This window comes from Aphelocoma coerulescens, chromosome 2 (assembly GCF_041296385.1).
Source record: "Aphelocoma coerulescens isolate FSJ_1873_10779 chromosome 2, UR_Acoe_1.0, whole genome shotgun sequence".
In the NCBI taxonomy this organism is placed as follows: Eukaryota; Metazoa; Chordata; class Aves; order Passeriformes; family Corvidae; genus Aphelocoma; species Aphelocoma coerulescens.
The window spans coordinates 20410872-20427702 of NC_091015.1; the positions used below are offsets into that span (position 1 = coordinate 20410872).

Sequence of the window (16831 nt, forward strand, 5' to 3'; positions counted from 1 at the left end):
AGTGATCAAATTGCCACTGCATTCCCTGCTAAAATCAATATCTTATACTCCACTTTTATGGATAATATTGCCCCTGAAGAAACCTCAGATATAACGACTAGTCTTTGTTATGCATGTTTCTCAAAATTGCTGGTAAAGAATGGGTGAAAATTGACAAGAGCTTTTTAAACAAGCATTAGAAAAGCAGCAGCCATAACATTACTTTAAAACAGAGTTGTGTAACTCACCATCTTTTTTATTTAAAACCACACAATTTTCTTGAGCTAGTGCAAAGTTGGGTTCACCCTGTGCCCAAGCTGCGTAGTGCACTGGTCTTCCACTCATCCAACTGAAAAACAGTAGTGGTTGCTCAGACAAAGTCATTGAAACAGTTGAGAAAGATCTTCCTTAACATGTTAAAAATATTTTTAAAAAATTACAGCCAAGTCTATCTGTAAATTGAGTTTCCGTTAGCATGAAAAGACCTTAGATGATGAAATTCCTGAATATCAAGTCAAAGACCAAAATGCCTTTATTTTCAACAGACATTATCTACCTATTCATAACACAAATATCCCCTATAAAAATTCCACTTAGAACAGTGTTTCTACAATGTAGTTCAACCAAGGGAGAGCACACATTTCAACATGCATTATCACTCTCTGAATCTGCATTTAACTCCTTTGCAGTGGTTCCTCCAGAAGGAGCTCTGGCAGTACAATACTCCTACAACTGCTCTTTATGGATCTTGATGTAGCTTATTTACCTACCTGAACTGTCGATCTGCATTCTGGATTAATCCTATGAGATATGAGTCCAGTTTGCCATTTTTTAAGATCTAAGCATAAAAATATATTTTTTAATTAGTGTTTTCTAATATTTGTTAGTCTTTTAAACCAAAAAAAGTGTAAATTTTGTGCTGTGGAAGCAAAGAGATGAATGCATATTGTTTAAATGATTGTATACAGTCACCTGAGATACCATGCAACTTACAGTTTTGCTTTATTATTTTTATTAATACATTCCCATTTTTGGCTGCATTACTGGTATGATCAAAGCTTTCAAAAATTCTTTCTCAATTTACAAAGAAAAAGTCAAAGAAGTCTTGAGAAAAACAATTTAGTATAAAATGTCTGATACTTTCCTTGTTTTAAGCAGCTATGTAATCCTAGTGTCTCAAGCTGTCTGAGCTCTCCTCCTGTCATATCCTTTCTCACATAATAAAAGCAGACATCTAATTGTGTGAATCAGAAAGGTCTTTGTGTGGCTATGTTAGTACTAACAAACCAAGCAGGATTATGGCAGAGGTTTGAGGCACCATTCATGCTATTAAGTTGTCAGCATTCCCCTGCTGTGCTTCGGTCATGGTGCAGGAAAACTAATCCACGAAGGATTGTTTGAATGATCAGTCTAACCTGGACCAGGCTAAGACTTTCTTTGAAAAGCTGTTTTGGAGAGCAACATGAGCATCAGGTAGGACCATCAAAGCCATGCTGGCAGTTGCCTCACATCTACATGCAACACTGCATTGTAGAATATGATATTTGGGTGAGAGGTAACCACCTTGTCAGGAGGAGAGCTTTCTGAGAACACGCCTACTCTACCTGTCATTACTCCTTATATATCTGGTCACAGGCTGAACTGCATTCAGATTAGAATAGACAAGAATATACCCACCCAAGTAAACAGTAAAGTCTTTTGCATGTTTTTTTCCTAAGGTGAAGATTCATTTAATAGAATAAATATTTTTTCATAGAATATTTAAACCTAGTCCTAATAAAATGTAGCAATATTATGCAACAAGCACATTCTTCTGTACTTCACAAACAGGATATATACAGAGGATATAAAAGCCATGTAGTGGATAACATGACAAAATCTCTCCTTACGTATTTCCACAAAAATTTTCTTTCACTATTATTTCCAATTGTAGCAAGATTTCCATGATTGTTTTTGCAGAATGTTCTGGCTTTCTCCATAGAGGCCTTTTCTGGGCTGAAAAAATATTGTTTGTCTCCTTTTACAATCCAGCCATCGTCTGTGACTTCATATGCTGCAACACAGAGGAGAAATCTCTGCATTCTTCACAGTTCTTACACAAAGCTGGTGGTGTTACATTGCACCAGCCTTTAGATAAATGAAAATAAACAGAAGCTTACTGGCAGAAGGGCCCAGAGGTTCTGGTTTCAAGGGTGTCCCTGTAATGAAATGGGGTAAAAAAAACCATGTAAAACATGTCCCAAACATTGAGCCAGTGTAAGTGTTCAATTTGTGGAAACTATTTAATATCTATTATCTTTTCACATTTTATGTATTCAATGCAGAATGTATTTATATAGCATCTTTGGTGCAAAGTTAAAAATGGATATTCAGGGAATAAAAGATGCATTACAGGCCTACATCTCTGTCTTTGTAGATTTTTTTATAAGTGCATCTTGTACATCTTGAATGTTGCCTAAATTGGATGGCTGAAGTTAGTCTGAATGAATACTGTTTCTGAAATAGTGAAATACTTCACTATTTCACTAAATAATGAAAATACTCCAATGTTGGTAGACTTTAAACAATTCTTTGTGGACATTGTCTTGTATTTGAACAAGAAATTCAAATACTAAACAAAGTTTTGCTTTTAACTATTTTATATTTTATAAGTATTTCCTTGTTTGTGAAACTTCTTTCTTTTTCTGTGTGGCTGCTTTGAGAACAATTAGATTACTGCTTTTTGAAAAATAATTTAAACTAAAAACTTCCATATCACATGGAGTGTGATATTGGAGCAATGTGTCTCTAAACATGCAAGGCTAAGAGGTATAAAAATGTAAGACAATTGTCATCTTTATAATCTCAAGGCCATCTGAATTGGGCTTTGAGCAACCTGGTCAAAGGTTGAGGGTTGGAACTAGATGATCTTTAAGGTCCTTTCCAACTCAAACCATTCTGTGATTCTATGGGTTTTTTCCCACAGGAATTTATTGCAATGTTTGTGTTGCTGTATATGTAATTACATTTTAGTAAATGAGTGAACACATGCTTGGATAAAAAAAAGAAATATGTCAGCTTTTAAAAATAGTCTATTTTATAATTGGTTATAAGCTTAAAAATAAAATGGTTACAAAATTTAAAAGAAAAATCCTAATAAATGTGTTTTGGATGTACAAAGTTATTATGTGTGTTTCAGTATCTTTCAGCATGTCATTATGCACTGCTGACTAATGATGGCAATTTCTTCAGGCTGTAATTTCTGCCATTCAAATACTACTAATAATTAACAGTAAACAGCTACTATTGACACTTTTCCTAATGATTTTTAGCTGTGGTGATCATGCAGGTCAGAACTCACAAAGGAACTTACCAGGAAAGTATCTTCACAACATTTCTTTGAGATAGAGGTCTATGATGATTACTTCATAAGTATGAGAAGCTGAGACTATGTGCCTTGGTTAGAATCAGATTGTTTTGAATAATTCAGCAGCACAGAAATTATATTTTTTAGAAAAGTAACAATTGAAACTAGTGTGAAGGAGCCTGGGGAGCCACCAAAGGAACATTGCTGTTAGTCTGGGAAGTGAAATACGTAGCCCAACACATAGCTATAATTTATTCCTCTCTAATTTCACTGAATATTTTTCCTAACAGTAGCTGAGAAAAAAACACAGGAATAAAGATTTTTCTACTAGCCTAAGAGGAAGATGTGAATCTGTCTTAAAGTATGAAGTATTTTTTAAGCTCTCAGTACCATCTTTTTGTTACAGCAGGCCTGTTGTTACAGGCTTGTCTTCACATGTCATCTTACAAAAAGACTGATTCTATTATGCTGGTAGTGTTGTTTAACTTAGAATAAGATTAGGTGACTACTGTGTTGTTGTGTACCAACATCTAAGCAGAGAAGTTTCACTTCACAAAGGATATGGAAATTTAAAATAATTTTTTTCTTTCTTTTTTCTTTTTTTTCAAATTGTAGTCCTCTCTTTCTCCTTCAGTCAGTTAGAACTGTTTTGACAAAAATCTGCTTTTGTGCAGAGCAATGAATATTGCAAGGTAAGCTCTTGACATTGCTTTCATCTTATTTTCAATTACTACATAATTACATGAAGAAGTGTGATTTCAGTAAAGCTTATCATGGAATACACTTTTTATAATGAAACAATAAAAAAGTTTATCATTAACAGATGAAATCTTGTATTCCAAAGGTATTTATATGTCTTGAACTACTTTTCTGTGTGCAAAATTCCTGTGAAATCAACCAAATTTCCTACCAATATGTAACTTGTACAGCTTCCTGTTTTGATAGAATGGATTCAGCTTGAATTTCTTCCTAAGGTGAGTTTAGAGTAAAAAGCAATCTACCTTTCTTTATTTCACAAATCCAGTTATGACTGTATTCACAGTGCTCCTTAATCCATGACGGGGAAGGGTTTTCACTGATTGCTCCACAATCTTGAAATGCAGTATCGTAAAAATAATTTCTTGCTTTATAATTAACCTACAGAGAAAACACACCTGTGGCTTTTAATCTTGTCTACAGGGGGAAAAACTGTACTCTGTAAAGAATAAGAAGTTTCCAATCACTCCTTTTTCTCCTCCTCTGGCTGTGAAGCCAATGTGAGCTATTAAAGTAATTACAAACACTCTGCAAGAGGAAAGAAAGGCTATGAGTTTATGCAGTATCTAACAGACTGTAGCAGTCCCACAAAAACTGGAATCAAGTGAGATTATAAATCAAAAGCAGGAAAAAGGAACATGGCAATTTATCACCAGAGACTAACAAAAATCAGGAGAGACCTTTCTCATATATTTGTGACATGGGTATCATCTCTGTAGCTGAAAGTAGTCCTCTGTCTTATCAGTGTTGTGGTGATATAACCTCAGGGTTTATTGGCCTTTTTTGTTTTTTTCCAATCCAGTATGAAGAATAGTGATTCAGAGTTACCCAGCTGCAAAATAGACATTTTTGGGAATTCTTATACAGCTTTTGTATGCACCAGTCATGGAAACTTCTCTAACAGAAAGAGAACAGAAGGAAACTGGCATGGTAAAACACTCACCGGAGAGCCATCACTCCAGGAAAGCCCACCATCAGGATCCAAACACTGCAAACCTATCCAGAAGGGCTGAAATGATGGGGATTTCTTTCTAGAGTGTGAAAAAAAAGTAGAGTGGAAGAGGATATATGTTGTTAGCTCTGCTCAATTTTAAAAGTTACATGGGACGATAACTCTGACACTTACTGAACTTGAAATACAGCAATAGTTTTAAAAATAAAAGGTACTGTTGATCAGCAAACTCCCATTGGCAAGTAAATGAAGGTCACACCTTAAAATTTTGTACTTTGCAAGTGGTTGTATTGGAAACACAGCATGTTGATTTTCTACACTGATGTTGTGATTATAGTGTTTTTTTCAGAAATAAAATGTTCAGGGCTACTGGAACACAGAATTTAGTTTCAAAATGGTTCACTAAACAAACTTAGAATAGGGTCTGTGGAGAAGCATTCAACAATTTGTTTTGTTGGGTTGGCTTTTATCAGAATTTAAAATGTTTGCAGATTATGACACATTTTAGGAACTCAAAAAAATTCTTTGAAAACATTACTCATATGAGACATTTTCTCAGTTATTTTTCTTATTATTATGATGAAAACCAGATAGATTTTTAAACTAATTATCTCAGGAGCAACACAAGAATATTATAGTTTTTTGCTACATAATGTGTTGTTATACCAAAATATCAATTATTGCACAGTTCACTTGCTTACTTTATTAAGTTTTCTATCACTGTTTGCTCTTCTTCACTTCTACTGGCAGCCAGGTCTCCTCCTATTTCTCTGCAGAAATCTCGGGCTTCAAACCATGTTTTCTTTTGGTCTTCTTCTCTCACAAACCCCTGTACATACAGGTAGAACACTGTGTTTTCAGTGTTAAACATAAATCTGCTGGCTGCCTTGCATAAGAAAAATAGGTAAACCTTCCATTAGAATTATCCATTATAATATGGATTCAAAAGTAATTGGATAACCTTACTTATCTCTGATAGAGTGAAAACAGCAGTGATATTTGAATAGTTGTGTAAAAACTGGCTACATTTGTGATATCACATGCCATTCTGTGATGTTTAGATTACATATCTCTTTGATGCTCTCCTATCTCACGAGTAGATTATGGCAAAAAACAGTACTTACTCTGAAGCATGAATTAGTGCTATTGCTTGTATCCCAACCCAAGGGACATTTGGAATCAGAAATGGTTTCAGAAGCAACAGGAACAGTGACTTTTTCAGCTAATTTTTTGCAGAGAAATTTTGCCTTTACTTCACAGTTCTGAACATCCCATAGTCCAGCTGCATTTCCAGTCCTAAGGGCAACACAACCGGCTTTCTTCCCTTTGTGAGATACAAAAAAAGTTGAAATGTTTTTTAAAGAGGCCCCCTTGACATTTTTACAGCTCATGTAATTAATTTACTAAAGGCTATTTGAAATATTTAAGTGTAGTGTCCACTCAGAGGAGGAGCTTTGTGAAAAGAGGAAACCAGTAAGCTGAGTCCTTCCCTTTGAGTGCATGAAAAACTCCTTGCCCGCCTCTTTCCTCTGCCACTCATGGCAAGGCTTTGGCAGCTCATTGCCAAGGCTGGAAGGGATTTCATCCTTTCCCTGCAGTTTGATTTTGCTCTTGTAAACAATGAGGAGTCAGAAAAGAAATATTTTAATGGCATCATAGAGTCATAGAATAATTTAGGTTGGAAAAGATCTGTAAGATCATAGAGTCCAAGCATTAACACAGCACCACAGGCTCACCATTAAACCACCAATGCCACGTCTACAAATCTTCACATCTTGTAAATACCTCCAGGGATAGCGACTCAACCACTTCCCTGGGCAGCCTATTCCAAGGCCAGAACACCCTTTCTGTGAAGAAATCTTTCCAAGTATCCAATCTAAAGGTCTCCTGATGCACCTTGGGGCCATTTCCTCTTCCCCTATTTCTTGTTGCTTGGGAGAAGAGACTGATCTCCACCTCACTACAACCTCCTTTCAGGCAGTTGTAGAGTGATAAAGTTTCCTCTGAGCCTCCTTTCCTCCACGTTAAACACCTCCAGCTCTCTCAGCCACTCCTCATTAGACTCACGTTCCAGACCCTTCACCAGCTTTGTTGACCTTCTCTGGACATGCTGCTGCATCTCCATGTTTTTCTTGTAGTGAAGCACCCAAAACTGAACCCAGGATTTAATTTGCAGCCCCACTGGTGCCAAGTACATGTATCAAAGACACTTCAGTTTCAAAGGCAGAAATGTTCTTATGTGTCGTCATGGATTTATCAAAGTTGGAAAACAGTTAGGGAATACAGAGAGTTCCTTAGTAGCATAGATTTAGTCCAGTGGTAACGATGCCTTAAAGACCCTAGAAATGAAACAACACACTTCCGAGATAATATTAGTATAGGAGGTAATATAAAAGTTGGTCTTTACTGGAGGCCTCCAGGGGCAGATGTGGAAAATGTCCACAAAATGCCCACCCCCACATGGGGTGAATACAGCTCTATAAGTTTGGCAAATTAGTGTATTTGACAAAAATCACCAATTAGAGACATAAGAGTGAGGCAATTACCCCTGGTTCAGTCCTCTCTAAATCCTCCCCCCTCAGATGGAAACTAAACTTTGTTTATGAAAACGTGTCTTGAAGCATTGTTTTTCGGCCTTGGTTCCCAGGAAGAATCAAGGCTAGGGGCCTTGTACCCCCCTGGGCTTGGAGCTCTGGAATATGTTTTGTCTTTCTGGCTAAGGAAAAGGTAGGGAAAAGTACTGGGACTATCTACTAATACAATAATGGGCTACAAATATATGTGTAAAGAATACAGAGAATATAAAAAAGGAAAAAGGAAAAATCATTCAGCATCAGTAGAGTACCAGGCATTGCTGCGTTCCAGTTTGTGTACAGAACACCTTCACCAGTCACCCACTTGAAATTCCCTTGCTCTTCCATGTCTGAGAGACCAATCCAAAAATACTTCTCAGAGCTCAGACCAATGAGGCTGGTCAAGTAGGCTTGCTCATATCTGAAATGAAAGGAGTCAGATGGGATTGAGCCTAGCTTTCCTTTCATCTTCCACTCCTCAGCATCCCAAACTTCCCTCAGCTAGAATGAATAGATTCTCCATTAGGTTTCCTCTTTTGGGGAATATGTTGTTTAAGTAGGTCCCAGATGCAGTAGCTGCAATAGGGGATGAAGCTGTGCTATACTGAAAAACTGCTTCTTACTGAGCAGAAGTTGCTGTTGTCTGTTCTTTCAAAGTAAAGGACAGGAAACATTGATGTGTAAATTATGTTTCGTTAGAAAAGCCATACTGTGTTTATTCTATTTTTTTTTTCTTCACAAAAAGGATATTCTGGGTTTTTTTTGGTTTTCTTTTTTTCTCAAAAAGTTCTAAACTATTTTTTTAAATTCCAATATTATTGCATCAGATATACAGTTTTTAAACTCTTTTCATACCTGTCTCCTATACTTGTTAAATAACCACTGCTCCTTTCACAGGTTTTCTTTGCTTCTGAAAATGTTACAGAGGTATGTCCAACCAGGTAGCAGTAAAAACCATACCTTTCCCAACCCTGTCAAGAACACATGAAATATACTTGCAATTAAAAAAAGAATATGTTCTAGTACTTGAAATTCAGTGAACACTCATAAAACAACCTTTTTTATATATATAACCTAATGTGATTATGTATTCATTTGAATTCCAGTATACTAATGGAAATTCAGTTTAGCAAACATTCAGTGCAGAAAGAAGATTTAATCACACAACCCTTGAACCTCAAGAAGTAGAACTTTTGAGATCCGCAAAAATAAACCTTTGTGTTAAATTTAATTATTCTGGGAACAACTGATCCAAAGTGTAAAATGTTTCTCCAACTCAACCCACATTTGCAAACAAAAGTGCCTAGCAAAAATGCACATCCAAATATACCTCTTGCTCCACTAATACTCCATTATTATTACCAACAAGAGTGTTTTTTATTTGTAGAAATAGAATTTGAACTGCTCTCCCATCACATATAAAAAGAAACCCCTGTAGTTTAAAACGACTCTTGCTGTTGACACCCAACACATCCATAATTTTACAACACAGATTACCACAGAGAAAAAAGCACAGTATTCATACGATTACCCCTAATTATAATAATAACCTCGCCTTTTATTCACTGCATCAGTGTTAGACTACCTCCTTTTTAAGTCCAAAAGTAACAACCAAAAAGACATTGAAATTGTTAAATAAACTAAACTACTACTAGTTAACTCGACAAACTACTACTACTTCGCTTACTGTAAGAGGATTACTAACTGATGTTAATTCAATTAGACATACTACATTACAAAATAGAAGAGCTATTAATTTTTTACTTTTAACACACAGACATAAATGTAAAGATTTTGATAACATTTACTGTGTAAATCTTTCTAATCACTCGCAATCAATTCATGTGAGTATTAAACATCTACAAAATAATGTAACCAAATTAAAAATAGTAGATAAAACAAATTAGTTTAACAGTCTTTTTAAAAACTAGAAAATCACTAAATAGATTAAAGATTTAATCAAAATAAGAATATTTGTACAAAGAGTATTATTAATTATAGTAATATGCTTACCTTACTTAATTCAATGTACTCAGATATTAATTAAGAAATCAATAAAACACATAATAATTGTTAAAAAGAGAGGGGGAGTTGTCAGGAACCAGACAGCAAAGGAAGCTGATAGCTGTGCAGATCTTCTAGCCCTGGTTCAGCGGAAACCGTGGGACAGATAAAACTCAAGGCAAGAACAAGAAGCAAAGATGGAACGAAGAGGACGCCACGACCTGACCACTTTGGCAAAGAAGATGCTGACGAGGTCACTGCTGGCACAAGGGTGTGCCTGCAAGGACTTGATAGTGTTGCTGTGGGAACAGAGGCAAAGGAAGTCTAAGTAGGGGAATTTGTCCAGAAGTTAGAGAACTATAAATGCTGGTGATTTCCGTAATAAACTGGCTTTGTTTGCTGCTTTATTAGCATCCAGCAGGGTCTGTGTCCTTTGTCTCAATCTCCTCAAGTACCTATGAGTCTCACTTTTTTGATAATAATGGATACATTTTTACTGGTAAAAAAGAGAGACATGGAATGGAGAGTGCATTCAGAATCGGATGAATAAAATACTTCTTCGCTTAGAACCAAAAAAAGTAGTCTGTGTTATAGTAGAGATGCTGACTCAAGTTTCCGGATGTTTTGAGGCTAAAGGAACAGTAAATAGACTAATTAATTGATTTAATTCTTCAGGTCACCTAAAAAGTCTGACTGAAGAGGTAACATAGAGACAACTAAAGAACAAAATCCTCAAAATTACAGCTGAATTCCAAGTCACTTTTCCCTTTTATGGCAACTCAAGATTTGGTTGCTGCACCCAAGAAAGGTAAATAAACTCTGTGTTCAGTGTTTGGCTGCTGCTTAGCTCCATCAAGCACAATGAGTCTCAGCTCTGTTCCCCATATGGGCTTGTGGGAAAGGTTACTAAATACAGAATAGTAATAAATAGGAAAGTAAAAAGAGGGGAAAAAGAAGGAAAAAAGTGGTAGGATACAATAACTTGCTCAAAACAAATTCACTCATAAAAAGGATTTTATTGTTTTGATTTGGCTTCAGTAGTGAGATTTGTCATCATCTTGCATCATGGCACATAGCCCAGAAATTGTTGCCAGTCCCTACTACGTGTTCGATAACCACAGATGGCTGCAGAACAATATAACAAATATGCAGACAACCACAGGAATGGTTTTAGCCCCTTTCACAGACAGTTCTGAGAGGTAATAGGCCTGACTTCTTATTATTCTTTATATGGGAATGTAGTGAAAATTATCACCCTGAATTTGTAGAACAGTTTTTAGGAAAGGGAAAAAAAAGTTTCAATGTCAAGTGCCTGTGAAATTTTGCTAACCAGATTCTTGGTTATGCTTTCTTCTTACCTTCGGGCAGGCAGGATCAGTCTTTGCTGTCCCAGAGACTCCTTGCAGTGGGTCTCTTCTGCAGATGTAGCCTAACTTCCTGTCACAGGCACTGTCTGCCCAGTATCCATCCTAGTTTCAGTTTGGGAAGAGGTGAAAAACAGTGAGGCAGAACCTGTTTCCTATAGAAACATCATCATTCTTTTGAAAATACTGTTTCAATGTGAAGATCTGTACTTTTTAATGGATTCCGAGTATTTGAGCTTGGAGGTGAGGTTATGTTAAGCTAAGTGGCATGGCCAGATTGTTACGGTTTGCTTGGCACATAATGTACACTCACAATCAGATATGAACATTTACTAGTTATACGTAATTTCATTTTAAATTTAATTTAGAACAACCATATGTCTGAGTGAATAAAGATAACATTCTTTGATTCTATGCAACTTAGCAACTGTGCTGAGTTGCACTAAAAATCATCCTAGAAATACGGCCATAACTCAAATAGTACCCAGTGCCACACTGGGATTCATGTGGAATGGTTCACCTTTCCTGCCATAATGACACAATCTTCCTGGCCAGTGACTTCGTGGGTTGGTTCTCCAGGCAACCACTTGGTATATGTCACAGGAGTCCCATCACTCCACTCAAAGTACATTTGAGTTTTGAGGTCGTTCAGGCCAATCCACAGCTCATCCACAGCTTCTAAGGACAGAAATTCATCTGTGTTATTACCCAAGTTGAAACAGTCCATAGGAGCAAGATTTTATGGAGATGAGCTGAAATTGCAATGTTGCAATGCAAATTCATCTGTATTAAAAGATGAAGGAGTTTATTTTAAAATGTAATTCACATTCTTCTTTCAAGAAGTTAAAAATAAGATACCAGCAGGACATGAGATTCCTCAGCTTTATCAGTAAAGTCCATTACTGTATCTACAGCTACAAGGTGTCTGATGCAGATAATCCACTCAAATGCTGCAATAACTAGAGCTGTTATTTCCTTCAAGTGATTTCATGCAGTGAAAAACAAATGAAAATCAAAATGAAAGAATTCAAATGGAAAAGAAGAGAGAATAATGATTCCTTTTGTGGGTTTTTGACATTTGGGTTTTTTCTAACCTATGTATCTGTGGCCTTCCCTATAAATATTCATAACAAACAAGCGAGAATTATTTTATTTTAATCCTGTAAGATTTCTAACAGTATAGTTCTCTATCTGTACCAAACACTGCCCTGTGAGAAGTACTCACTGTATCCAAGCTGAGACAGGATGAAGCCGTGCTCCTCAGGGTTGTGGATGCTGGCCAGGTTGCTGTTGCTCTCACTGCAGGAAATGAAGGCTTCTCTCCATACTTTGGGGTCTCTATGAACCATGAAACAGTGACCTCCATAGGACAACCATTCTTCTGGGCATTTAACAGGCTCTACATCCCCTCAAAATCAATAGATATTTCAAGTTTTTATATGGTGCAAACTGAAGTCTAGAATAACTGCAATTGCATTTAAAATCAGTTAATTAACTAATTAGAATGAAAATTAAGTGGTAACAAATAAGCAGTACTTCATTCCTCACACATGTATTTTAGTCTGTATGTTGTTGCTCTCTGCACTTTTACAGAAACCATACTGCATTTAAACAAAAAAGGAAAAGACTGGAGACAGTTGTTACTGGGCTTCTCTAGTGTAAGGTATTCACTGGCCAGAGGAATATTTAGGAATTTGGTATGTAGTATTTCCTCACAATATACCCCACCCAATTATGTTTTTTATCTTTCATAAAGGCATTATTACTGCAGCACAAGTAATTCTCTGCACACCTGGCTTCCCATGCCAACTCTTATTAAATAAACCAGAAAGAAGTACAGTAGAAAAGTGGCCCAAAGGAAGTTGCTCTTTTTTGCCAACTTTCTAGGTTACAGGCAACCCCATCAAGAAGCTGCTGCATCAAGAAGCCTACTGGTGTCATTTTTCCAAGCCTTCTGTGACAAACCTCAGTGTTTCCATTAGAATGCACTGCAGGAAGGGTGAAACATCTCTATTTTCATGTCCATGATACTTTCATGATACTGTCTGGCTTAACCCAGTGCCTCTGGAATTGTGAATAATAACATAGAGTAAAAAATGCTTGTGTGGTTACTGGGCTCCAGGAACATTTTCAGTATTTAATTATATTGTGCAAAAGAAATAACAGTATGCTTTGTTCTGTACCAGACCTCATAGCAGAAAAACAAATTTCAATGCTTGCTTTTTATTTTTATTTTAAATAGCCATTAAATTTAACTTTAGCGACACAAATTATGTCCTTATCAAAAGGTTTTTTATTTGCTTGACATACCCGATGGAAGAATTAAAGGATCCTTTGTGGAGTTTTCCTTTTTACAGATATAGCCAAGTTTCAGCTCACATGGCTGGTTTTCCCATTTAGCGTCTCTTCTGGGATTTAGTACTCCACAGAGTTTTTCAGACTCAGGATCAGGGCTTCCTTCATGGAATAAGAAAACAAATTATTTTTATTTAGCACAGGGTTTATGTCAGCAGCTAAAAGAGCAATTTACTTATAGCTTTTTCATGTGTAAATTATAGGCTCATGATTTCACTGCTACAATTATTTTTCTACCAGAGATAAGGAAATGTAATTTAGGAGTACCTATCAAAACATTTCTTTCGAAGCTTGTTGCATACTTCACATATTCTGCCACATTTGATTACAGAATAGTGGTCCTTTCTGCATGTCCTTTGGAAAGTGAATGCAGATTTGCTCCTTGCTGCAAGCAGAACCTCCTGACATTCCCTCACAATTGTTGAGTGTCTCTCCTCTGCCTGCCTCTTCAACCAACACTCCAGGAGTTTCTCCAGGAAATGGAGAATCCCTGGGGAATGGTCAGTGTTTTCTTCTCAGAGAGGCCCCAAATGATAAATTACATTTTTTGCCCTCTCCCCACAAAATGTACAACTTAAAACAATTCTGCTGTGAACTGGAAATGTGTAGATTACCTCATGATCATAGCCATTGTGTGGGGATACAGGAGCTCTGGGGTTGTGGGCTGCATGACCTGATAGCCAGTTCCTCAGCCCTGCAAATCTCGAGGAATTTGACCAGCTTGGCAGAAGGTAGAAAATCTTCTACCAAACTCAGCATCTCTGGGCTTTCCCTTCTTCCTTTGTGCCAGATAAAAGCAGGTGCCACCTCTGAGACTTGAGAAGGCCAAAAGATGGACTATGCTTGCATTTATTCAGAATTTGCTGCAACCGACTGTTGCCATGGCAATCATTAAGTGACTTTCAAAGATAAACTGTCAACGCCATAAACTCTATTTACATCCTCTTGAATGAGAGAAGAAGAACAAAAAAGCATAAGAAGTGAAGAGGAAGGCTTTGCAAGAGCAGTGCTCACTGACAGCTGAGTCCTTGCAGGATGCAGGGTCTGATAACCCTGTGAGAGTTGTAGAGACAGAGGATTTCACTGACTTGAATGCATTCCCAGTATGCTACAGCTCAACTAGTGCTTTTTACTTTATCTGCCTCTGATAGGAGATGAGGTTATTTAGCTCTTCTGCTTAAAATTCCATGACTTATATCTAGTGAAGAAAATCATCATTCTCAGACTTTTTGTTTTACTTGTCTCGTAAGCCATTCAGCTCCCTTTCCTCGTGTTCGTATGGAATACTACAGGACTGCTTTTATTACACATTCATCATATTGGTGGGAAATATTAATTCCAAAAATTGTTTAAAAAGATTACTACCTGGTGCCCAGTTAAAGTATCTGAAGGGAAAGCCACCGCTCCACTGCCAGCCACTGTTGAGATTCAGACTGTTAAGCCCAATCCAGAGAGAGGATCTCTTGCTGTCAATCAAATCTAGTTAACCAAAAGAATTGAATTCTAATGAGATTTGCTAGGAAAACGTCTGCATTTCCAAAGTTTAGAAGAAGATAATAAAAGTCTGCCTGGTGGTGTGTAAGTTCAGTACAGAGTTCATGTTTACTGGTAACAAACTCAGAGGGATTTTTCTGTAGATAAAGAGTAGTGAATTGAAAAAGATTATTTTACATATTATTTTATCTGAACTTAATGCTATTCTACAGTTATATGTAAACAATAAGCTTTCAAAACTGAAAGACTGTATTGCTATTATTAATGATGTTACAAGTTTTCTTGTGTGTGGTTCAATTGATATAGGACCTTGTTCCACACAGTGTTCATAAACCTATAAAGTCTGTATAAGATTACCATATAAAATATGTAAAAATGCATAAAAAAAATCATATTTCCAAATTACTATTTCATTAGATGTACGTGAAGAACACTGATTCATGAACACAAAATAAAATCATAGAACATGTCATATAATGTAATAGTCATATAATGGCTGCCTCCTAAAATGTTGTTTCTAGTTTTAAGATCCCTTTCTGGGACCTTTCTGGTGTTTTCTGAGCTTGAGCCAATTTTTTGCCTAATTAGCTGGAAATTCTTACATTTTTGGATAAAATAATAATAATAATATAAATACTTTAAAATGGTAATTCCACAACTTACAGAAGTTCCACCTATAAAAAGCTTAATATACTGTAGTTTTAGTACATATATTATTAGTACATATATATATACATATATAATATATACCTACATATACATACATAATATATGTACTTCTATTAGTACATATATTTTATATTAGTACATTTTTTTACATCAGCTGTTCATTGTAATGTGATTAAAGCATTGAAACTTTTGTAATCACTCACAAAAACCCTTTTGAAACAGTTTTTACTGAATCTTGCTTATTAGCTCACCTCTTAGATATATTTGTTCATGTATCTCCACGACACTTAATAATTCTGCATTCTGTTGCTGACAGCTCTTCCTTGCTTGGTGCCATGTGAGAGCTGACTGGTGGTTTATCTGGTAGTAGGTTCCTGTCAAAGGATCTGTACTCCAAAATCTGTAACTGTCTGTGTGAGAGAAAGGAGATTTAGTACCTGAGTTTGTAATAAACATTTTACACAAAATGTTATGGCAAAATTTAACTGCAAGCTTAATTGAGAAATAACATTTTGGAGCAAATAAGGTTCAGACCCACAATTTATCTTGCTCTTTGTAAAGAAAATAGGGTTTTTCATTGACATTAGCAGTGAAGAGCCTTTCATTCTTTATTTGCACTTTCCCCTTCAAATTTTATCATCTCCAGGAGAAAAAAAATATTGTAAAGAAGTCAGTAAATCAAAACTGTATCTTGATCATTGTCTACCCTGAGAACCTGTTCAGCAGCCCATAGTCTCTGCCCAAATTTATTCTTGGCTGAAACACAACTGAAATACAAACATTTCCAGTAAAGAAATCTTGTCAAATTATGCCATCAATAATCACATTTGCAATGCTATAGGCTTGGGGAAGAGCAGCTGGAAAGCTGTGCAGTGAAAATGGACTTGGGGGTGCTGGTTGATAACCAGCCAAACATGAGCCAGTGAGTGCCCAGGTGGCCAAGAAGGCCAATGGCATCTTGGCCTGTATCTGCAACAGTGTGGCCAGCAGGACCAGGGCAGTGATTGTCCCTTTGTACACAGCACTGGTGAGGCCACACCTCAAATACTCAGTTCAGTCTTGGGCCTCACTACAATAAAGATCTTGATGTGCTGGAGCACATCCAGAGGAGGGCAAGAGAGCTGGTGAAGGGCCCTGTGAGGAGCATCTGAGGGAATTGAGGTTGTATTTGTAGTCTGCATGTGTTTTAGATAACTGGAATGTTGAAATTGTCTTCTGACAGCTCACTGTTAGCAGAACTGGTCCCTGGGCAAGTACTAAAATAAGCTGTGATTACAACTTGCCCTAAATTTCTCTTTTGTTGAGAAAAAAATGCTAAATTTCTTGAATGGTTTGTTAG

General features: G+C 36.5%; 1 protein-coding gene across 7 annotated transcripts in view; it reads right to left on the bottom strand.

Annotated features, from left to right (window-relative positions):
- LOC138106298 (macrophage mannose receptor 1-like) overlaps positions 1 to 16831 on the bottom strand; it is a 38377-nt gene that overhangs the window by 16260 nt on the left and 5286 nt on the right. For 5 of the 7 annotated variants that reach the window (XR_011148962.1, XR_011148961.1, XM_069006696.1 and 2 more), the window contains exons 4-19: positions 15744 to 15902; positions 14695 to 14808; positions 13285 to 13431; positions 12200 to 12382; positions 11495 to 11652; positions 10969 to 11079; positions 8462 to 8577; positions 7879 to 8027; positions 6158 to 6357; positions 5735 to 5862; positions 5025 to 5112; positions 4327 to 4462; positions 2139 to 2177; positions 1869 to 2032; positions 750 to 817; positions 228 to 328 (exon numbers count right to left, since the gene is read on the bottom strand). Coding sequence is in view for 5 of the 7 variants with exons in the window: in XM_069006696.1 (XP_068862797.1) it covers positions 228 to 328; positions 750 to 817; positions 1869 to 2032; positions 2139 to 2177; positions 4327 to 4462; positions 5025 to 5112; positions 5735 to 5862; positions 6158 to 6357; positions 7879 to 8027; positions 8462 to 8577; positions 10969 to 11079; positions 11495 to 11652; positions 12200 to 12382; positions 13285 to 13431; positions 14695 to 14808; positions 15744 to 15902 (2061 nt within the window). In the remaining 2 variants the exon portion in view is untranslated. The remainder of the gene's footprint in view (positions 1 to 227; positions 329 to 749; positions 818 to 1868; positions 2033 to 2138; positions 2178 to 4326; positions 4463 to 5024; positions 5113 to 5734; positions 5863 to 6157; positions 6358 to 7878; positions 8028 to 8461; positions 8578 to 10968; positions 11080 to 11494; positions 11653 to 12199; positions 12383 to 13284; positions 13432 to 14694; positions 14809 to 15743; positions 15903 to 16831) is intronic. The other 2 variants (XM_069006695.1, XM_069006694.1) reach the window with 2 other exon arrangements.